The 21,693-nt window shown below is 37.5% G+C and overlaps 3 protein-coding genes across 10 annotated transcripts; 2 read left to right on the forward strand and 1 right to left on the reverse strand.

The window, feature by feature from the left end:
* The first annotated feature begins 72 nt into the window (after positions 1–72).
* Positions 73–5,245, forward strand: LOC121256008. Of its 8 annotated transcripts, XM_041156601.1 has the most exons (7): positions 73–232; positions 1,347–1,475; positions 1,587–1,647; positions 2,192–2,398; positions 2,528–3,221; positions 3,318–3,401; positions 4,730–5,245. In XM_041156601.1, exons 4-7 carry the CDS (start codon positions 2,255–2,257, stop codon positions 4,825–4,827), a joined length of 1,020 nt encoding a protein of 339 aa, XP_041012535.1. In that variant the 5' UTR covers positions 73–232; positions 1,347–1,475; positions 1,587–1,647; positions 2,192–2,254; the 3' UTR covers positions 4,828–5,245. The 8 variants fall into 8 exon arrangements, with proteins under 8 accessions (XP_041012535.1, XP_041012537.1, XP_041012536.1 ...); XM_041156603.1 differs by lacking the exon at positions 2,192–2,398 and having other exon boundaries at positions 75–232; positions 2,499–3,221; XM_041156602.1 differs by lacking the exon at positions 2,192–2,398 and having other exon boundaries at positions 75–232; positions 2,514–3,221.
* Positions 5,246–7,037: 1,792 nt separating this feature from the next.
* Positions 7,038–8,103, forward strand: LOC121256010 (zinc finger protein ZAT3-like). Its single transcript, XM_041156610.1, has one exon. It carries the CDS (start codon positions 7,052–7,054, stop codon positions 7,988–7,990), a length of 939 nt encoding a protein of 312 aa, XP_041012544.1. The 5' UTR covers positions 7,038–7,051; the 3' UTR covers positions 7,991–8,103.
* Positions 8,104–13,398: 5,295 nt separating this feature from the next.
* On the reverse strand, positions 13,399–20,734 carry LOC121256011 (NPC intracellular cholesterol transporter 1-like). Its single transcript, XM_041156611.1, has 14 exons — positions 20,575–20,734; positions 20,121–20,270; positions 19,838–19,903; positions 19,531–19,675; positions 19,359–19,423; positions 19,201–19,266; positions 16,838–16,931; positions 16,127–16,163; positions 15,943–16,000; positions 15,708–15,818; positions 15,168–15,235; positions 13,974–14,040; positions 13,822–13,890; positions 13,399–13,637 (listed from the first exon to the last, which is right to left on the reverse strand). Exons 1-14 carry the CDS (start codon positions 20,659–20,661, stop codon positions 13,548–13,550), a joined length of 1,173 nt encoding a protein of 390 aa, XP_041012545.1. The 5' UTR covers positions 20,662–20,734; the 3' UTR covers positions 13,399–13,547.
* Positions 20,735–21,693: the final 959 nt, after the last annotated feature.

The following is a 21,693-nucleotide window of genomic DNA, read 5'->3' on the forward strand; positions in this document are numbered from 1 at the left end:
GTGGCTAAACGTTTGACACTGTTGTAAAAAGTTAAGGGCTCAAGTGTACATAACCCAAAATTTTGAGGCCGATTTCCCAATCCTCGAGAACCTCGGGACCAGTCTCAAACTTCCCAGACACGCAGCCCAAGGGACTAAAATGATAAATTCTTTCTGTAGTTAGAGCGAAAGCCACCAGCTTTTGAAACCTGCTCTTCTATTTCTCTCACAGAGGCGCTTCCAATTAGCCAAGGTAATCACAATGCTCTTCTTTCTCTCCGTTGATTCGAAATCTTCTTGAATCCGGGTCTTCCTTTCTGGGTAGAGGTTTACTCCGTTGGATTGTTGTTTCATTTTGTTGGTATGCATGTTTTAGGTGTTTTTGTGTAAAGTGACGGAAAATCTTGATTGCATGCGAATCTGAGTGTGGGAAGCTCTTTTTGCAAATTGATTTCAATGCGCCTCGTTTATTCTTTATTTTAAGGGAACCCATATTCCCTAATTGGGTTTTATGGTTATATAAGTGTTCTGAATGATGGTATTCTCTTTTCTGCATTGTTGTATTGAATAGGATGAAAGCTCAAGAAGTGAATTACCCATGATTTGAGCAAATTGGTCTGATATTTTGTTATTCATTGAATTGACTTTCATGAAAATAGTATTACATTGATGGATTGGACCGTATGATGGTTCAATCATCATGTGTTCCATTCTTTCACGTAGTTGGATGGGGATTTTCTTGCGGATGGGGGTGAGATATCTTTGCTACATTTCCATTCTATTATGTACAACTTAATGTTCACACTTTAGACAGATGCTGGTTGCTGTGTTGCCTTAATTGCACTAGTAATACGCTTATTGTGTTCAGAAAGTGTTAATAGTTTATAGGTGCAATTACCTTGACTGTGCGGAATAGCAAATGATCAAAGATGGAGTTAGCACTTTAGTTTTTTGAACTACATAATTAGGCAATTGAAAGATTAAAGAAGAAAGCGATGGACACTTGAATATTGAAAATTACTTGCTTTTTATCTGGCATTAAAATATGGTGCTCATGTAGTATTATAAAGCAAAGGTATAAGGCTATATGTTTTTATTTTGCTAATTCCTAAATAGTTGCCTCTTCCAGTTATCCGCCACCATATGCCCTAACAAAGTTCCAGATATATTAAGAGAATAAAGGTAGAAGTTTGGTACAATGATGCCAAGGACTAGAAGGTTTTAGGATGAAGTAATTTTGTGGTTATTTTGAATTTTAAAAATGATGAAATACTTCATCCTTTATTTTTATGTTGTAATTATGTATACTTTTTCTGTATCATTGTCGGTGACCGTAGTTTAAATCTGACTTATATACTATTATACAGAAAAACTATACTTATTGCTAATTGGCAATAGGTATGGGTTGATGAGAACATTGTTGATGAGAACATTTTTCATTGCTTAATCACAAGTCAAAATGATCTAGAAGCTTCTTTGGTCTATGGTTGATCTTGGTGAGTGCAGTTGGTTGTACTTGATGGAACCATTATTTACTATTTTGTATCAATCTCGACTGAATATCATTACTTTCTGATCTGTATACAGTCACGATCTTATACATCCAGGGTTGTTGCAAAAGGAGGCTTGAAGAAAATGTCTTGGCTAACCTTGAAGCTTGCACCTTAGGTGAGTGAGGTGTACATCTCATGTTTAGGCCTTGGCCTTTGGTTTAAAACATATTTGTCCCCGAAACATTAGTTAAGAGAAGTGTTAGGTCAACAAAAAGAATTACAAAAATTATGATACATATTGATGCGGTACATCAAATTTACTTCACAATAAAAAGAGCTTCAAAATCTAACATACCACATCAAGCCATGTTAGTTTGTAAAGTAGTTTTTTTGTAATTCTTTTGTGGACCAAGCATTTCTCTTAGGTTAAAAGTTGAATATATTTTCTTTCTTATCTTTCCCATTTCTTAATAAAACTTGATCTTGTTTTGTATCTAATTCTGCAAGTTCTTATAATTATTCCAAAACACTTCACATTAAAGACACTGACACTTTAGTTTTCGAGTGTCTTATTTTCATCTCCAATTTTTTTCCTTTTCAATTTGTTTGGGTGATGTGCATTTTTTTGTCTTGTTATGTTAATGTTTGCTAAATTGTGGTCAGTTCATCTTCTTTTTGAGCTTTGATTGAAGCTTGGCTTTTCTCTTTTTGGCACATAGAGTCTTGTCAATGTACTGATATCCTAAATAGAAGACAAGAGGAGTTGACTTGCGAGACATTTTATGTGCCAAGTCTTGCGGGACTGGCACATGTTTCAAGAGTTAACTTGTGAGACATCTTTATGTGCCAAGCCTTGTGGGAGTAACACGTATCAATTGATGCTCATATATACTGGGACCAATATCAAGGACACATGGGTTTTCATGCTATTCAGTCTATATTTGATATAAGTTTCTTCTTCTGATATTTCAAGCTCTGCCGTTTTGAACCATAGTTTTCTAGCTATGTATATTCTGAATTTCTAAGTTTGTTCTTTGGAAGTCATGTTGATTCAGATGGTTCAACAAACAATAGACTCTAAATTCATTGAATATGGGATGGGAAGTACTGAAAATGACTTGCCTACTTGTGATAAGCAACTGTCTGTTGCTGTAAAGAAGACAGCTTTGAGAGATCTGCAGAATGATAATAGAATTATGATGCCCAACTCTACTGAAAACTCTCCACTTCTGAAGGATAGAAATCCAATTAGTGATGCCCTTGAAGTTTCTGGTGCCAAGAAGCCCTCACTTGAGTGCCCTGAAAGCCCCCCTCAATACCAATCTCCAAGCAGCAATGCTGCAAATGGGCATCTTGTCTATGTCCGTAGAAAATCTGAAGCAGAACTAGGCAAGAGCAGCACTGGTGATAGCACAAGCATTAATGCCGAATGCCTGCAGTCAAGGAAACTCAATCACCAGGAGGAGACCACCCGACCCAAATCCCAGATGGAGCCAAAGGTCTCTTGTTTTCCGGCATTTGCTCCTCTTCCAATGGTGGCATCCATGAGCTCATCTGGAAAACCTTCAGTTCCTCGTAATCTTGGGAAGCCTGGTATGACGTTAGCACCAGTAGAGCCCAATGACCATCCTGTTGCTTCAGCTGCCCCGTTGTTAAGTAATCCAAAGGGATCATGGGAAGAGCGATATCATCAACTGAAGATGTTCTTAAGAAAATTGGACGAAGCCGATCAAGAGGAATATCTCCAGAGTATGCCCTTCAATCTCAAAGAAGTCAGCTTAAGATGCTTTATTTGCCACTTAAATTCTAATATATTGTTCCTTTTTTTATTTATGTGATCTTTAGTGCTTCGCTCGTTCTCTCCAGTTGAACTCAGCAGATATGCTGTTGAGGTGGAAAAGAGATCGATTCAGCTTTCACTGGAGGAAGGTAATATGAAATTTTGGATTTATTGCCTTTTGACTTTTCAACGGTTTTAAACAGAACTTTCATAAATTGGATGGGTATTTTTCTCTCGTTTACTATCCGGTCATTTTTTTTCTCGATAAATATTCTGATCATTGTTGTGAGTTATCTAATGAAATATTTGATAACCCATTAAATAGATTCCAAAAGATATTTATTGAACTAGATAATTGGTCAAGTTAAGCATTCTAGTTTGAATTAAGAAAAAACCCCATCAAAACTTTCACCCAATATATACTTTTTTCTATTCCACATTGGTAAAAGAGGAAGGAATTGAAGAGACTCGAGGGAGGATGGAGAAAAGACCGACATGGGTTTAAAAATAATGTCTTTTAGATTTGTAGAAACTTTTTAGGATCAAAGTATTGAGTTAAAAAAGTCTGTATGTGTTTTTTTTTGGAGGCCAAATTCTTGGATAAAAAAAAAAAAACCATATACCTTTTTGTCACTTGTTTTAGGGATGAGGAGGATCTTTGAGGACAGCCGGGGTCTTTTAGAAATTTTTCGGGGAGGAAGGGGGCCTAGGGGATTTCTTTTGTTCAATATGAGCAAAGAGTCAGCTCCCAGGTCAAGGGTCTCTGTCTCATCTAGCTGCCCTTATTAAAAAAGATAAAATGAGAGATTAAACTGCGGTGCATATGGGACTCAATTAAGGGCTAAAGGATGTTTTGTCATTTTTATGGGGCCATGACCTACTAGCCCCGTCCCTCTACCCCTGAACTCCTTATTCAATTTCCATGGGGGTAGTTTAGGGAAGTGCACATTTTGGAGATTTATTAATTGCTTTAATGAACCCTTGTGCATTTTTATGGCTATTTATATGCTAGATATCGTGAACGAATTTGATAATCCTCTGCTCGTTCCCGCCGCTTTCCGTCTGCTAGTATTGTTGATTAGGTAGTTGAAGGCATTTTGTGCTTCGTGCTATCAAAATTATTAATATTGTGGGGAATCATTAACAACTTCATATATGACCATTGATGATTTAGGATCTAACTACAGAGTTGTTTGAAACTTCATCATGCTTTCTCCTTGAGACCTATAATTATTTGTTAAACATGGCCATGACATTGAGCATTAAATGTGTCATAACGATTAGACATACCTATTTTAGTGGCAAGACAATATAATTGAGTAGTAGTTTTAGATGGCAATGTCAGTTATTATTCTAGTTGTGGAATTCGATTTTCCGGGAATTTTGTTTAGCTTACTAACTGAAGTGACGTATGAATACTCTTAAGGCAATGGGAAGCCCTTCTATCCCATTCTTATTTGTTTTTTCATTATTACAGCAAAAGAGTTGCAGCGGGTAACTGCTTTGAATGTCCTGGGAAAATGTATAATGGATTTTAAAGCAGCCTCAACTCATCAAGACCGTTTAGAGAATTGAGAGGACAGGGTGAACACTATATATGTGTTGGGCAAAGATAGTTTGCAGACAACCCGTCCTTAACTCTCTTTTTTCTCCCTCTTCCCAGGCTTCTCCGCTGTGCTCATCCTCCCACTTTGGTTGGTACTCACTGTAATATTGTGATTGCCACTGTAATTTTCCATGTCTAGTAGTGAGATGCTGTGGACAATATGAAATATTGTTACTGCGTTAGTGTTTAGAGAGAAGGATATAGAAAAACAAGTGTTTAACTGTGATGCATTGCTTCTGTTTCCACTGGGGGCCGTATCTTTTGTATATAAATGCAAGTTCAGAGTAAGTCATTGCTTGTAATTTTTCTTTTTAATCGAGACAAATTGATTATTTTTTGAAGTTGGGATGGTGAAAAAAGAGAGGTGAGGGGCTATAATTGGAGATTCTTTTTTGGTTTTGTTGTGCAAAAGTTCCTATATCAAGGGGTTAAACTTGTATATGTATTCCCCTCAATGTGGATGCGGCAGTGATTCTGAGACATAACAAAAGATATATAGCTATGGTGCCAAATGTGAATGCCAGCTCTCTGACCTGCCATTGATAGGTTTCTTGAATCTTCCTCTGACCCATTGTAGGAATGCAATCCAAGGATGATAATTATTCGATTAACGATTATTTTTTAAAAAAGGAAAAATAATATTTGGCAGTCAATCGAAAATATTCCGCATATTTTTTAAAAAAAGAAAGTAATATTTCGGCAGTCAACCGACAATTATTCGATTAACGCTTATTTTTAAAAAAAGAAAAAGTAATATTCAACAGTCAATCGATAATACCACATTACTACAAGTGATACTTGATAGTGCATATATAAAACGAACTCCACATTGAATTATCTATTCTACACTTCATGTGATATGATGTTAGTATTTAATTATCCTTCCTCCACCATCACAATCACCATCACCTTCGGCTGCAACTCAATAGCACCTATACTCACACGGGAAAGATATGTGATTCTCCTTTTTGTTGATATTAGTTTTTGACATGTGCTCTAGGTCCTCTATTTATGTAAACTGATTCCGTAGCTTAATAGCCATGCCCCCATTAAAATCAAAGGAACCTGGCGTCCTGAAAGGGATAAACCCAACAACATATTCCAGCGTATATGTTGGATAGTTTAACCTCAAGTTAATTTAGCCAATATGTGACTAAATCCAATGCAGCATTATTTCTAGGGAAATGATTTATACGAGAAATGATATATATATATATATATATATATATATATAAAAGCCCTAAATGCAGAAATCCCGCGCAAACTCTTTATAAAAAAGTAGACTATATTATGAAAAAGTAAGAAAAACTTACTTTTTCTTGATAGGGGCCACATTTTTACAAAAGACTTGTATATTATTTATACATTTGAGACTTGTACCTACCATTACTCGATTAATATAGTTTTAGAGAATAAAGAAGGAAAATTTTAAAATCTACCTGAAAATACATACTTTTTAATGAGAGACTACTATTTTTTAAAGAAAGTGAGCCGCATTTGCAAATAATGTAAACGTAATGATGGACTTACAAGTTACAACCCATTTACCACCACTTTACTATTTTTAGTGTATTTTTTTTTTCTTTTAAGTATTTTTTTAATATTTTTAATTATTAAAAAAAATTAAAAAATATACAGTTTTATTAATAGTCACTTTCTTAACTATCAAGTAAAAGAAAAATTTTACAAAAAATAAAGTTAAAGAAAAATTAAAAAAAATTAAAAAATTAAAAAAAAAAATAGTAGAAGGGTAGTAGAAGAGGTCTTACTATCATTATTCATAATGTAAATATTTCTTATGCTTTCCAAATGATATTGGCCACGTTTCAAACTTTCTGAAGATTTTTTTTTTTCTCCTTTTCTCGCTCTTGATCCCAAAAGGACCGTACAGACTTTGAACTTCCTTTACCTCCAACGAAGCGTTATCGATTTACTATTTCACCCGTACTTGTTTCGAACCTTCCAAACAGCAATATACTCCCACAGGGGTATCCCAGTAATTGAAACCCAAATAACCACCCCCACCCCAAAACAATCCCCAACTGAAAAAAACTGCCCGATTGGAAGCGACTCTTCCTCTCCCTCTCCCTCACGGACTATAGTAACCGCCAACACCCCTACATATACAACACTTTCAGCACTTGAAAGCTTTTTTCTTTCTCTTTCCTTTTTTCAGTTTCTTAACCAATCTCTATGACGACCACCACCACTGGCTCCGATCTCTGCTTACCCTCTTCTCCGTCTCTTCACGAAGAGAAAGCTCGCCGCAAGAAGCGTTCGAAACCGATTAGGATCGATGGAATGATGGAGCTGAGTTCGAGCGGCGTGGTTTCGAAGCCGAAATACGCGAAGAAACCAGACCCAAGTGCTCCCAAGATCACGCGGCCTTGCAGCGAGTGCGGCAAGAAGTTCTGGTCGTGGAAGGCCTTGTTCGGGCACATGCGGTGCCACCCGGAACGACAGTGGCGTGGGATTAATCCCCCGCCGAATCTGCGCAGACCCGTAGCGCTAGCGCTGAGTAGTTTCGATGGTCTGGTGATGATGAGTCAAGAGGATCACGAAGTTGCAGCGTGTTTGTTGATGATGGCCAATGGGGGCAATGAGAATGAGGGTAAGAGCAAGAGTGTTGCTGATAGTTATCATCAAGAGATTCCTGATTCAGAAGGTTTATTTCGAGAGGAGGCGGCTGAGGAGGCGAGTTTCAGGTTTGAGTGTTCGAGTTGTAAGAAGGTGTTTGGGTCACACCAGGCTTTAGGAGGGCACAGGGCCAGCCACAAGAATGTGAAAGGGTGTTTCGCTATAACGAGGAGTGATGGTGATCAGGTTGAGGATCCCAGCGGTGCTGATGAGAGGGATAGCGTGGAGGACAAGGTGTTGATGGTTTTGGGATCAGGGCATAAATGCAGTATTTGTTTGAGGGTGTTTTCTAGTGGGCAAGCTTTGGGTGGGCATAAGAGGTGCCACTGGGAGAAAGGGGATGACCCATCAATGCTAAGCCAGCAAGGGCTCAGCCCTTGTGGAACAAAGGAGGGTTTTGGGCTGGACTTGAATATGCCTGCCCCAGTGGAAGATGGCTCCTCCTCTTCTAATTTTTCTTCAGAATTGACTTTGGATTTAAGGTTGGGACTATAAAAGTTAGGTTCTTTTGTCAATTAGGTTACTTGCTAAACTGATCTATATTGTAATCTAGTATTCTGTAACATTGATGGTGTTTGACTTGACGGAGAAAGGGTGTTGTTTGCTTTGGCTCCACAACTGGGAGACAGACATTATTTGTTTCATATATAGACAACATATGGAAAGAAATTTCTTTACAATAAATTTACAGAGGTTATTAGATTGATGTGGGTGAATCTTTCTAGCTTATGGCACGTATTTTTTCTCTCTCTTGTACTTTGATTGGGCATGTGTTTGAAACATTTACTGGTCCTTGCGTAAATTACATTTCTGTTTTCTAGCAAGATGGCTTTGAACATGTCTTGTCGCTGCACCTATGTTAGGATTTCGTTGGCCTTTGCTCGATCATGGGGGATTGTCCACGACCTTGTCATCGGTAATTTAATCAACAGGGTCCTTAACCTCTATGTTCACTCTATGTTTTGGGTATTGTAAGTTCCACTCCCAGTATAATGGAGTTGTAATTGTGTGGATATAGTTCAACAGCTGGGTCCTGACAGAATATGATAGTTGGGTATGAAGATCTCCTGGGTTTTGAGTTTCAACTGCTGCTATTCGATCCATCTCTTGGATATTGAGCTTCAATTTTATCGTCGCAGTCCACCAAGTAGTAAGGCCCTGTTTTGACATTGGATTGCGGCTACTGATCCATCTGATAGATTTTGAGTTACAAGCTTTTTGCAGGCAATAGCTTTTAATTGGTTTGGTATTCAGGTCCACTAGGGGGACAGTGATATGCAGCTAGCTGTTCGACCTTATGGATCTCCAGTGAGTCATATGATGGTTCGATTTGTGAGGTCACATATTGCCATGCAGCTCTCCATCTGAAGTATGTTGAATTAGAAGCCATCTGAATGTAGTGCAACTGTTTGATTAGTTTAATATTGAGGCCTTGACTTTTGGTGAAAAAGTTGTTAATAAAGGTTTTGTGGTTAGGTTCTGTTTTGAAACTGGTGGTGGAGTTTGCCGGCCACATATTTCAGACGAAGTACTGATATGTGATTGTAAAATGTCGAATCAATGGTGGTAGACTATTCTGATTACTGATTGTGAACCGGGGTAAAACAAAATTGAGATGAAAGATCAATGTATAAAAGTAGAAAATGAAAACGCAAGTCAATTCGTTATTATTTTCTTAAGATAACAGACACCAGAACATTCATTACTTCATATAGGCCCCAGCACTTTTACCTGGTTCGGAATTGAATCACGTATCACGTATGACATCCTTATCGATATTGAAGAATCATGAATGAGCACAAACATGAAACATATTTGAAAAATTGGAACTTTGGGATAGAATTATTTTTCACACTAATCTATGAACAGATTCAGAAGGCACTTCTCCTCATGGGTCAGGAGCGACACTACTAACCTCATCTTATTTTCCAATACTTATCCAATTCTCCCAATACTTACCTAAAACATAACTTTGGACGGTTTTCTAGTTTTAGCTGGCACTGCTAGATCAACATTGATCTTATCTTAGTAACAAAATATTACATCAACTTAAAGGAAACCACTTCAACCAGAAATGATCTCAGCTCAGCCCCAACAAATGATTCAATATTCAGATAGAAGGACGAGGTAGGAAACAACATTGACCTGAAATGGTGTCCAGATGAAGAGAAGATGTCTGTTCCATTTTATGCGTCTTCTTTTCCAATTGAAATCAATGTCAACGATGTATCTATGACAGTCATGTATATATGCCAGTCAATGGATATATGTATAGGATATCATTTTGTTAGGCACTAGGCTACTGTACAGTTTCCTTACTTAGATCATTACCTTATTTACTGATTATTTGTAGGTTGTAATTAAGGGGTTTCTTGGCTATTTAATGAGAAGGAAACCCTCCATTGAGAGGCATTGAAACCATTTTGACAATCAAAATGTATAATTATATGTTTATCTCCATCCTTTATGCCTTTCCTCTCTGCTTATATTTTTGTCTTTGCAACGTGTATATGAAACATTGAACCCATCCATCAATCTCTTACAAGTGTTGTAATGAGAAATTAAGAACACAGGATCATGTGCTACCTTTTACGCTTTAGTGGCTTCCCATTAATCCACGTTTTACCATTATTTATGATTTCAGATTTTAAGGACCAGTTAAAGAACTTGTTATATTATTTATGTCTCGGAGAAAAAAAAGGGTTGTACTCATTGATCTCGGTAACTCATTTTTAATGAACTCAGCAACTCAATTTTTTTTAGTACCTACTTTAGATCAGTTTTCCCATTAAAAACTGAATTCAACATGGCAAAAAAATGGAGTCACCATTTACCGTTGAACACATTTTTGCATTATGACTAATATAATCTACTTCAGTTCTCCATGGCTTGAAAAGAAACTCTTTTTTATATGCCCAAAATGATTATTGATAGCGATTGTGTGAAGTTTTGGCCAGATCCTCTGTATGGAAGTTTTGGGAACGTCATTCAACTTTTAGTTTCTCTACCGAGCATAAAATAAGAAATTCTTCTATATACAGTCGGTAGATATAACCGGCGTGCAGTCGTCCATGCCACGTCAGATTTAAAACGAATTGTTTACTTTTTCTCTAAACGCACATGCTCTCTCTCATCAGCTCTCTCAACAGCGCTTTCTCTCTCTCATCAACTCTCTCTTATCTAACTCCTTGGGTTGTCTCTCTCTCTCTCTCTCCCATTAGCTCTCTCTCATCAGCTCGGTCTCTCTCTCCTCAGCTCGGTCTTTCTCTCTCATCAGCTCGGTCTCTCTCTCTCTCCTCAGCTGTCTCTCATCTCTCTCTCTCATCAGCTCGGTCTCTCTCTCATTGTCTCCACGTCAGCCCCGTTTGCATGTCGTTTGCACTAGGCACTTGCAACAAGCATTTTTCTAAAATAAGTTACTCCCTTCCCATCTCTAATCATTAAACTTATCGTTCTCTTTGGTATTGAGAATGTTGATTGCCTATTTCCACCAATTCTCTCTATTTTATACCAACTTGTTTCTCTCAAAAGAGCAGTCAAAATCTTCGAAACATGTATTCGTACTAGAATTAAGTGGATCACTTATGGTAGAATGAACTTTTTAAGCTTCAAAAGGGCCATTTCTTCCAAATTTGCGAGCGTGGTTAACAGTTAGCAGTTGATCTGCAGAAAGTCGTTACTTGCTTTGAAAAGTGATCCTACTCTTCAAATCTTATAAACTTTCTTTACCTGCCATACACTAGAGCACGCCCTAATGGTATTGTGAACCAACTGTGACGTTTGATTCATCATATATTTTTATATATGTTGTTAATACTCCTACTGAAGTTCCTATCTTTTATAATTGAGGGTGGAAAATTAGAAAAAGTGAATATGTTGCCAAAGGATTTCCAAGACCCAGAAGAACAAAAGCAGATGCTCAACTCCTTATCCATTGTACTTCAATAGGCTTGCCAGAGTTTACATGCTGCCATAGACAAAGAACCACTTGATGAGGAAGAAATCATATACCAAGTTAAGGTAATGGTAGTTGCTTCAGATGTTTGAAATAAGAAAGAAGTTCAGAAATCATGATCTTCTCTGGAAGAGACCTCTCAGCAAGAGTCAGCGTGGATTGCCCATATGTTGGAGGCCCAGCAGAAAGGCAAAGGCGTGTCCATCTCCTTGGAGTATCAAAAGGAAGAACTTATGAAGAATTCAAGGTGATAACCCCCTGGGATGATACTCGGGGCAGTTTCACCCAATATGCAGGTCTTTTCAGAATTTGGGCAACTTCAACAATGTTCTGGATCCAAAGGTAGTGTTGGTGGTGGTGGAGATTCTTATTCTTGCAGCGGGCATAGCTCATCATGTGGTAGAAAAGCATGCGAGAAGAGGACCAAGTCTGAGAAGACTATCAGCTTGCCTTGTTCTCCAGCAACACTTTGCATGGATGCTGCTAAAAGTATTGGTGGTAGGAAACTAACCATTTAGATTAAAGTCAGAAGTACCTGATATAGTATAAGTTTATTATCTTACACTCATTAATTTATGAAAATTAATTGTTCTTATAAAAGACATTATTAAGAGTGATCCAGTTTCTAAAGAAAATTTCTCAATGTGTCTTCAGCAAAAATTAAGCTGCATTTTAACAGAACTCAAACCCTCGATTAAGCAAAAATAATCTAATAACTTTGTTCTTAACTCATCCTCATACATATATGGTTCAGTTAGATTCTAGCAACTCGTTTTGCTTGCAGTGTGCCCCCAACGACTCTGAAAAGGATATGAAGGCAACATGCTTTATACGATACCAATGATTATTTTTTATTGGCGATGAAGAAGAGTATAAGGTTGGTGGTGGACTAATATCTGAGCTACGAGATACTGTTGCAAAAGCGATGGCAGCAAGCAGAGAGTTTGATGATCTTGACCAAATTGAAGAACAGGGAGATGCTGAAAGAGAACGCCAGGAGGGAGAAAGGAGACACCAAGAAGAAATTGAGAAGCTTGAAAAAGGTGGCTCCCACTTATCGCTTCTTAAGATTTTATTTCAGCCTGTCCATTCTGTTCCGTTTTGTTTCACCACACGAGCGTTTGAAAGAATTATTGGGGTTTAGACTAGCTCAGGCAAATGATATCAAGTGCCTCGCTTCTGTATCAAAGTTGCATTATACTCATCTGTATCAAAGAGGAGAGGAAGAGGGTTTCAAGGGAGAAGAAGGGTTATGGGGGGAAAAAGGTTAAAGGGGGAGAAAAGGAAAGAGGGAAAAGAGAGGAGTCTAATACTTATTGTAATCTCTATAAGCTGGCGAGATGTTTATTTTTCACTGGTGGGTGTGAAAATGAAAGTTATACCCGACCGGCCTCAAGGTTTTTCCTTTATTTAATTCTTCTTCTCTAGGGGTTGGATAAAGATTACTTAATACTTATTTCTAATTTTTTTATGAGTAATTCGTATCTAACTTTTAATATATGCATAGAATGAACCCTACAATAGTCTAATCAAATTTGATATTTCTCAAACGGATTTAAATGTTCATTCAATGTCTAAATTAATTGTGACTTGACCTTTTAGCTTTGAGTAACCAAGCGGCTCCCATCAACCTTATCATCATCCTTTATTTCACACTTTGGGTTTAGGTTTAGAACACTTTTTAGCACCCGTAAGATTAACTGATTAAATGCATGAGAAACATACAACTATCGTGGATGAATAAAAAAGGAGCCAAGAACCTGATCAGAAACGATTGCCCATACAAAACAGAGGATTCTGGCCACCATCTGTCTTCCAATGATAAGTGTGTCAGACGTTCTACATTTTTTTGTCATATCTACATGCATAAATGTGTTGTGTGATATATGTAAACGTCAACAGTAACATTACAACTTGTAGTCTGCTCTTTCTTTACCTTTTTTTTTTCGTCTTTTGATGAGGTTTAATTCCTATGCATTTGGTCTTCTTTTTCCAATTTCCTTTAAATGAATTGTCTCATGGCAGTGAAAAGACATTTAAACTTCAATTTACAGTAGAGTGTTTTCCGATCACTCAAGAAAACACAGGCTGTATAGATCAGTTTGCGAGTGATGAAGCAGGAGGTTCATCTACTTGCTGGTTCTCAATGATTATTCTTGCCGGTGGACCAAATAAACTCAACACCACCTGCAGACAGGGGCAATCACATTCATGTCATTCACGTCAAAATATGGAGGTAGCACCATCATCTGCTAGCATAAACTACAATCCACTTGAAACTTGGCAAATAACACACAAAAGCATCTTGCACTTATGACTCCAATTTCGTATTGATTAGCTATTAAGGTTTTAGAAAAATTAGTGAACTTACCGGTAAAAATACAAGCCCATGCAAGAAGCCAATAACGACTAATGCCAGGTACATTTGGAAGTAATAAACCTGCAAAAACCACAGAATAACTTTTACATTATCTGAACTGAGTAGCAAAACTATTTGAAAGTCAAGAGGAAGAAATCACAGACCACAAAAATTTCTGATCTTGAGAAACAAAGGACAAGCACTCCAACTAGCTTGGTAAGTGTAATTCCGCTGCCAAACACAAGCAAATAGAAAAATATAATTAACCCATTATTGTGGCACCACAAATATAATTACCACTTTGCCATAAGTGCTTCTATGAATCCTGAAAGTGGAGCCCAACTAACTGTCCCAAAAGAATAAGTTGCGGAAATTACAAAGCCAAAATTCATCTTAGGAAGGCTCTGCACCAGATTTCTAGGTATTGGGTAACTTAGAATAGAAATCCTAACAAAAGGTTAGCAAAAGGGTATTCTAATCAAGTCCGATCACACTTGTAAAGTTAATTTCCCCATGTACAAATGGACAAAGATCATCTTTCTATGTTTGATTATTATTATTATTGTTCCCGTAGATTAATCGACAAGCCCACACATTAGAAAAGTAGGTACTTCATAGAATTATTGCACCATATATAAGTATCAGTCTGCGATTAATGCCACTGTTGCTACTCCTGCTCAGAGACAGACTCAGCCTTGTGATCAAATCCTTTTTTCTGATCAGTTCCTAGTGTTGATTTCCTAGCAAATTGGAGAGGCTTGTGTGGTAACTCGCAAATCATACCAATATTGTTTTTATGAGTCCAAATCATAGCAATATGGAAGATGGTTCCCCATTTGCTTTGAAGATAGCAAGCGGTCAATGGAGTTTAGATTTTTTTTTTTTTTTTCACATTTTATTCCATTGGTTGATTGTATCAAACTTCAATGGTCTGAATATCCATGAATTCCTTGTATCCCTAGTCCATCATCCCTAGGTGTTACTCTTGTGTATGTCCTGTGTCAATGGACAGCTTTGCTGTCCATATTTGTTTCCTTATTTATTTCCTTGATTTACTCTTCCATACAATTAGTATAATATTTGACAGATTGTATAGGGATAGAATTAGCATATATTTATTTCTTTCCATGTATAGAACTCTTGTACAGTTTATATAACAAACCGAGATCACAAGGCCAATGGATTCGGCCATTCAAACAGAATTCTAACCTATTTTGACACTGTACCTAAACTATGCCTAATTCTCATCAATAAAATTCTTATTTACTGACAAACAAAGTTCCTAGTGATCCAATTCAATCTACCGTGCTACTTATGCCTCCATGCGTCAACAGGAAAAAGAGAAGTATATACTCAACCTGAAGACAGAAGCGCCCATGGTACTCAATGCCTCCTTTGCACGTTGGCTTCTATGCCCAGGGCTTAACTGTTATGAGCATCATAGAATTGTAATAAATTAGCAAATTATAAAAATAAAAAAATAAAAACAAAGCAAAAATTTGTTAATAGTCAGCAGGAGCAATGGCATATGGAGGGCTTCCTGGGGACATCACAGTTGGGTTGGTTGTTCACGTTTCACAAAGCATTTGTTTTTTTATTGGCACCAGGTGTCCAGAAACAACGTCCCGACTAATCCCAAGGGTGCACAAGCCCTCGGCAAGGAGTTTCCTGTAAGTGCACCTCAGGTAATTCAAGAGGAAAATCCCCCAGTCCGATGGCCCCTAGAGATTGTTTGCACCCAAGGGGATTTGAACCTTAAGACATGGGGGGGAGCCATACCCTCAAGCCCAAGGTCTTGACCACTATGCATAGATTCTCACACAACTATGAGCCGTGCATCCACACCAATCGTAAATAAGAGACTTAAAACTTTCAGAGGGATTAGGGTGAGCACTGACCAAGAAGGCATGTACTATATGCACACAGAACTCGACAGCAATCCCTATCGACATTATAAGATTTACAACAGAGACTGCATTTAGTTGGATGTCTAAAATTGCCATTACACCCTGCAGAATTCAATTAAGCCAAAAAGTTATATAGGAAATAAAAAGACAAAAACAAGTATGAAGTCATTAGCAGAATTTTTTTTTTTTTTTTTTTTTGATAAGCAAGTCATTAGCAGAAATTTACCAAGAGATCAACAACAATCATTGCCAAAACAAGTAAAATGATTGCTGAACTCCATAAACTGCATTCAAAGATCAATGAAAAACAGAAAGAATTCTGTAAGTCGGAAAGGAAGAAATTAGTGACTTCAACAGTCTGAAATTTAACAAAGCTAGTAGTGACAAGCTGGGCTCCAATAAATCAACACCTGGCTGTGATTACAGAACAAACAATAAATATCGCACCTGTTCCATCATCAAATGAGAAATTCAATAAGTGCTTTGATAGAGAGAAATTCAATTAACAAAATGAAACACACCACACACACATGTAGTTTTAGATTCACATGAAACCCACTAATACAAGCTACAAGTAATGATTTTATGTTATGAATAAGTGAATATAATAAGAAACCTAGTAAGAAAAAAATCAATGATGTAGCTAACGGCACAAGTATAATACCGACATATCAACGGCGAAAACTGCCATGAAACAGAAACACTAGTGATTCATGAACTGAGGTTTAGAACTTATACAAGTATACAAAAAAAAATAAGGTGAAAGCTGTCTTCCATGGCAGTAACATGGCTACAAACATATGGTCTTTAATTTCATCAAGTTATCTTCATAATCAAGTGCACAGTGACAGATTAGACTATCGTCACAGCATTTAATTACATCACTAGCGAATTAGAGCCTTTAATTAGAGCACAGAGCAAGGAATAGAAGTAAAACTCTTGTGACTGTTTCAATAATCTAATCAGGGAAAGCAAAGTCTAACAATGAAAAATGTGCAAATATCCACAACAAACACATAGAAACACGTGTCTGCATGTGTGTTATTCACACATGCATAAACTTTGATACACGTGCCAATACACTTTACGCATTGGTTAATATGATGCTCCAGAATACCAACCAAGTGCTATTGCAATGTTTATCAAAGCTATCTTCCATATATCCAGATATTGCTCAAAGAAGATATAAAACACCGAGTATGGGAAGATATCCATCTGCATCATGAGAAATAATGTCAGCAACGAGGTTAAATGTTAGCACATGATATGGATCCACAACAGAGAAGGAATGTTGCAGTGACCATCTCCAGATCAAATTAAAGAGAAAACTAGCTAAACAACAACACAGCAACAAGGAAGAAGCTTCAAAGCAAAAACCGTCTCAACACTTCCTTCAGAGTAAGCCATTTACTTACATTTGAGAGGATAAAAGTACTTGTATAACCCACTTGATTAATGTAATTCGACAATGTCTTTTACATGGTGAGGTACTCGAAGTTGAAGCTGCTACTTAGGCCCCTCAAGATGTTCCGAATGGAGCCCTGGTCTAAACTCAATTGAGATGATTGATTGAACTTAGTCATCTACTTAACAGGACATAGGATACTAAGCTCTGTTTGTCAAAGTAAAACACTTTCCTAACAAAATTATTTTCATGGAAAACGATTATTTTTTGTTGTTTGATTATGACCCTGAAAGTAGGTTTTTGGCATTTAAAAAATCTTTATAATTAAACAAAGGAAAAGCCACAAAAAGGCAGAAGATAGTGGTGATCTTATGGAGGAAGGAGAATGGTAGTGGTGGGAGGAGGGAAGGGAATGGAGGTGGTGTGGGGAGGGGGCATTTCAGTGTATGGGCAGGGAGGTCGTGGAAAAAGCGGTACAGGGGTGTGGGGGAGGGAGGTGACACTGTCTTTTGAAGCCTTGGGGCTACAATGATCGGTCCCTCTCGTCATAATAACCATGTCTGACTGCTTTTGGCCGAGAGAACTGATGCAAAGGGCACTGATGATTGTGACTATTCATCTCACCATCCGGTGATATTTCCAACACAATAAAAAATTCACCTTTCTTATACTGGTATCTCTGTGTCTCGCTCCCCAATTCACAAGTTCCCTAATTAGAAAGTTTAAGCAAGGTTAAATTTTCCAGTTTTTTATACCACTCTTCAATATGCTTGGTGCGTAGCATTACCCCAAGAGAGAAGTGAAGAACCACTTCCATTGACATTTGAGCCAGCCAACATGACAGAAACTAAAAACGGATGCCAATCTATGAGAAGTTTCCCCAAAAGTAGAAAAAGGTTTGGTCCATTATTCTACCGTGTAAATGAATAACTTGGCATGGTTGACCAAATAGGCAATTACGTACTTAAATAAAATACTTGAAAAATAAAAAGATATTGGCAGGTAAATAAAAAAAGGTTCCCATTGGATGGCAAAGCATGCAGCGTGCACACATATATATTCAGGACACATGAAAAAGATTCATAGCAAATTCCAGTCAGAACCAAGAATATATATTTGGCTGAACATTTTGTTGTATTGTGCCTAAAGGAGTAAGGAGCAGAAGGTGGTACAGATGACAGGGTGGGAAGAGGGTGAGGGAGGGAAGGTGGTGATGACATTGAGAGGAGGGGGAGAGGGAGCTGGTGATGGCAACATGGGGGAGAGGAAAGGGTAGTAGTAGTGCCAGGCGTTGGGAGAGGTTAGGGAGGTGGTGCGGCAACATAGACGAGCTTGGTCCGGAAAAATGGGTTACACTTCAGAAAAGCGTAAGCCGTGTTTTGTCAAGTTAATTCTCCAAGTATAAAGACTAAACATGGAAAATATAGAGAACATTTTGTGAGAGATATATCATAAGAAAACAAACAGAGACTTAATAATCACCCAGCCTAAAGGCATGCTATCTATCTGCATGGGAACTGAGTGTCATTGGTGGCTGGACAAAAGTAACCAAATAACATGTTGCATAGATAGACCTCCAGGAATAGTTTTACTACAGTTTATAAAATAAAGCAAGAAATCGAAATCATTTTAGCTATCAGCATCAATATATTGCTAGTCTATGATAGCAAAATGTAAGCGGTGTATAAGCTTACAGTCAAAATACTCACAGTATTACATGCACATGATCAGAAATCTCAAGCCATAAATCCATTCCCAAAGTGACAAACTGCCTAGTTAAAGAGTGGGAGTATTTTGTACATTTACATATTTGGTGAAATATGCATAGAAAAGTCAAATATCCTTGACCTCCACAACCTTTTCACATTCTCTCTCTCAAGTCATCACCATCATATGATATCAAAGCAACAGTCCAAAACTAACCTAAAGGCTCTTTCTATTTTCCTTCTTTTTATTTTCTCAATCTAACGGCATATTCACAACACGTACAGTAACATCTAAGTCCAAGCTCTACATGTGAAAGTCAAACATTCCCAAAAGGGGTTGAAAGGTAACAACACCACACGGTTGAGTGCATACCTTTAATGAACTAGAAATTCTAGAGCTGAACTCCCGTGCAGCTCGCATTGAGTTCACATAGTCACCCTGAGGAAAATGATGGTCAGATTGAACAAAAGAGGGGTGCCTCTCAAAAAAGTTTATTCTGAGAATTAAGGGACAAAAAGTTGCTGCTATACTTGTTTGTTAAGTGGGGTGTGATAGGTACGAAACTCAGCTGCTTGTATAACACCTCTCTCATAACCTGGAAGTAGTTTAGAAGCAATAAAATGACTTTAAGATACTCAGCCAATTGGGTAGGTTGATGCATTTAAAATAACAAAATAACTTTTTGAATGTCAAGTCTCAAACCATTCAGATCCACACTATTGGTATATGCCCCATGGCCACCCTTTGCACAATCAGCAGATGGCAGTGCATTGAGGAACCATGGAAGCTTCTCCTTGAATTGCGCTGTAGATGGACGATCATTGACCAAATCCAAATGGCGGAAGCACTGCAACCAACATAAAAGATAAGATTTCCACCTTTCTTTTCATGTCTACACACTGCACTGCCTTGATTTACTATATAAACAAACAAAAAGTACATCCCACCTATTCAAGTACGGGAAACTAGTGATAACATTTCTTAGCTGTACAAAGAATTGGGACATTACCGTTGTACAGTCTTGGCAAGCTCCTCCAAAGCCACAAGTACCTTCATCAGGTGCACAACAAGGTGGCTGGAGAAAGAAATATATCTACCTTATTAATCTAATGGTGCATCATAGTTCAGTAAACAGTATATAAGACTCAACTCAATCTCAAAGCAGAATGGCAGAGAAACACAGGAAAAATTAGGAGGGTGGGGGAGGGGAAGAAATATGAATAGGATAGACGTTTATACCCAGCAATAGAGAGTAATAAGTATCAAACAATCTGACATGAACAAGCACCAACCTGATCATCAGGTGGACAATAAGAACCGTTTACAAACTTCCGACAACAACCAAAAGCCTCTGGTGATAACCATACAAGAAAGTCATCAAGCCATGAGGCAGCTGGCTTAGCAATGTAGGTTGATTCTGGTGCTAAAGATGCCTTTGATATCTGTGTAACAGCAGAGAGAAAGCAAGTTCAGCAACACAATTGTATTGTCTTACACAGAAAAGAATATCAATATTTTTTTTATAATTAATAAGAGAAAAAAGAATATCAATATATATACATACACAGATTACTGTCCTGCATAAAAAGAGAAAATAGCTCGAAAATAGATACAAGCCAAGTAACAAATAATCAATTCGTTACAGATGAATTTGCAATTTACATATTGCAAATTTTGACAGCATCTAGAAAAGGTGACAACAATTGTAGAAATTGAATTTCAAAAAGAAAACCCATATTGTACTACCTCATTCAAAAGAGAGTTTGAATCACACTGGCTGATGGAGCATAACAGGTTTGTATGTCTCGATTCCAAGCTGAGTAGGAGAATCATTACACATCAGAATAAGAATGATGTTCATTAAAAAATGGGACAAGAATATTTCTAATTGTTCAGCTTGAAAGATTGTAATTTCTCAACACTGAATATTTTTATTATCTAGCAACAGATCTCTATTTTCTTCATTAAACTATATCCACAGTCAGGACTTATACTTCAGACCAATATCCTTCGAACATCTTGACCCACATCCCTTGGCCTTCCTCCTCTCTGAAGAAAGCCTCCTAACGAGAATCATGCTACAGTCTCCTCACCATCAATCTCAAGTCAAAATACAATTGTCTCAATGTAAGTTCATACCAAGTAACTCTATTGACCTCATTACCAGAAGATACAAGCTAAGAGCCTCATGATTATTATTATTATTATTATTATTTTATAATTAATAAGAATTTTATTACCAAGAATAGGCACAGCCCAAGTACACAAGAAGTATACAAAGGAAATACCTACTACACACTAGAAAGCAGGAAACAACGACAGAAACAGATTCAGTACATCATCATTACAAAGATCCTAGCCCACAAACTCAAAGTAGAAAAGAAAAAATAACGAAGATCTTCAAAAGAACGCTTTGTCTTCAAAATATCTCTCATTCCTTTCCAGCCATAAACACCACATTAAACACAAAGGAATCATTCTTCATCTGGCAGCAGCACATTTCTTGCCTCAAAACCACGCCAACATGCAAGGAGATCCACAATTTCCTTAGACATCTCCCAATATAACTTATCTGATCAAAACCTCATTCCACAAAGACTTTGCCACCTCACAATGTAAAAAAAAGATGATTTACAGATTCACCATCCTTCTTGCACATGACACACCAACCAGCTATAAACAAACCACGTTTTCTAAGGTTATCCGTAGTCAATACTTTCCCTCGAGCAACCACCCAACTGAAGAACGCCACCTTAGTAGGTACCTTCACCCTCCAAATGCTTTTTCCAGGGAATACACAGCCAGAATGATAATTAAGCACCTTATAAAAAGAACTGGACTGAAAACCTGAAATTTCCATCATGA

This window comes from Juglans microcarpa x Juglans regia, chromosome 3D (genome assembly GCF_004785595.1).
Source record: "Juglans microcarpa x Juglans regia isolate MS1-56 chromosome 3D, Jm3101_v1.0, whole genome shotgun sequence".
NCBI classification, from domain to species: Eukaryota; Viridiplantae; Streptophyta; class Magnoliopsida; order Fagales; family Juglandaceae; genus Juglans; species Juglans microcarpa x Juglans regia.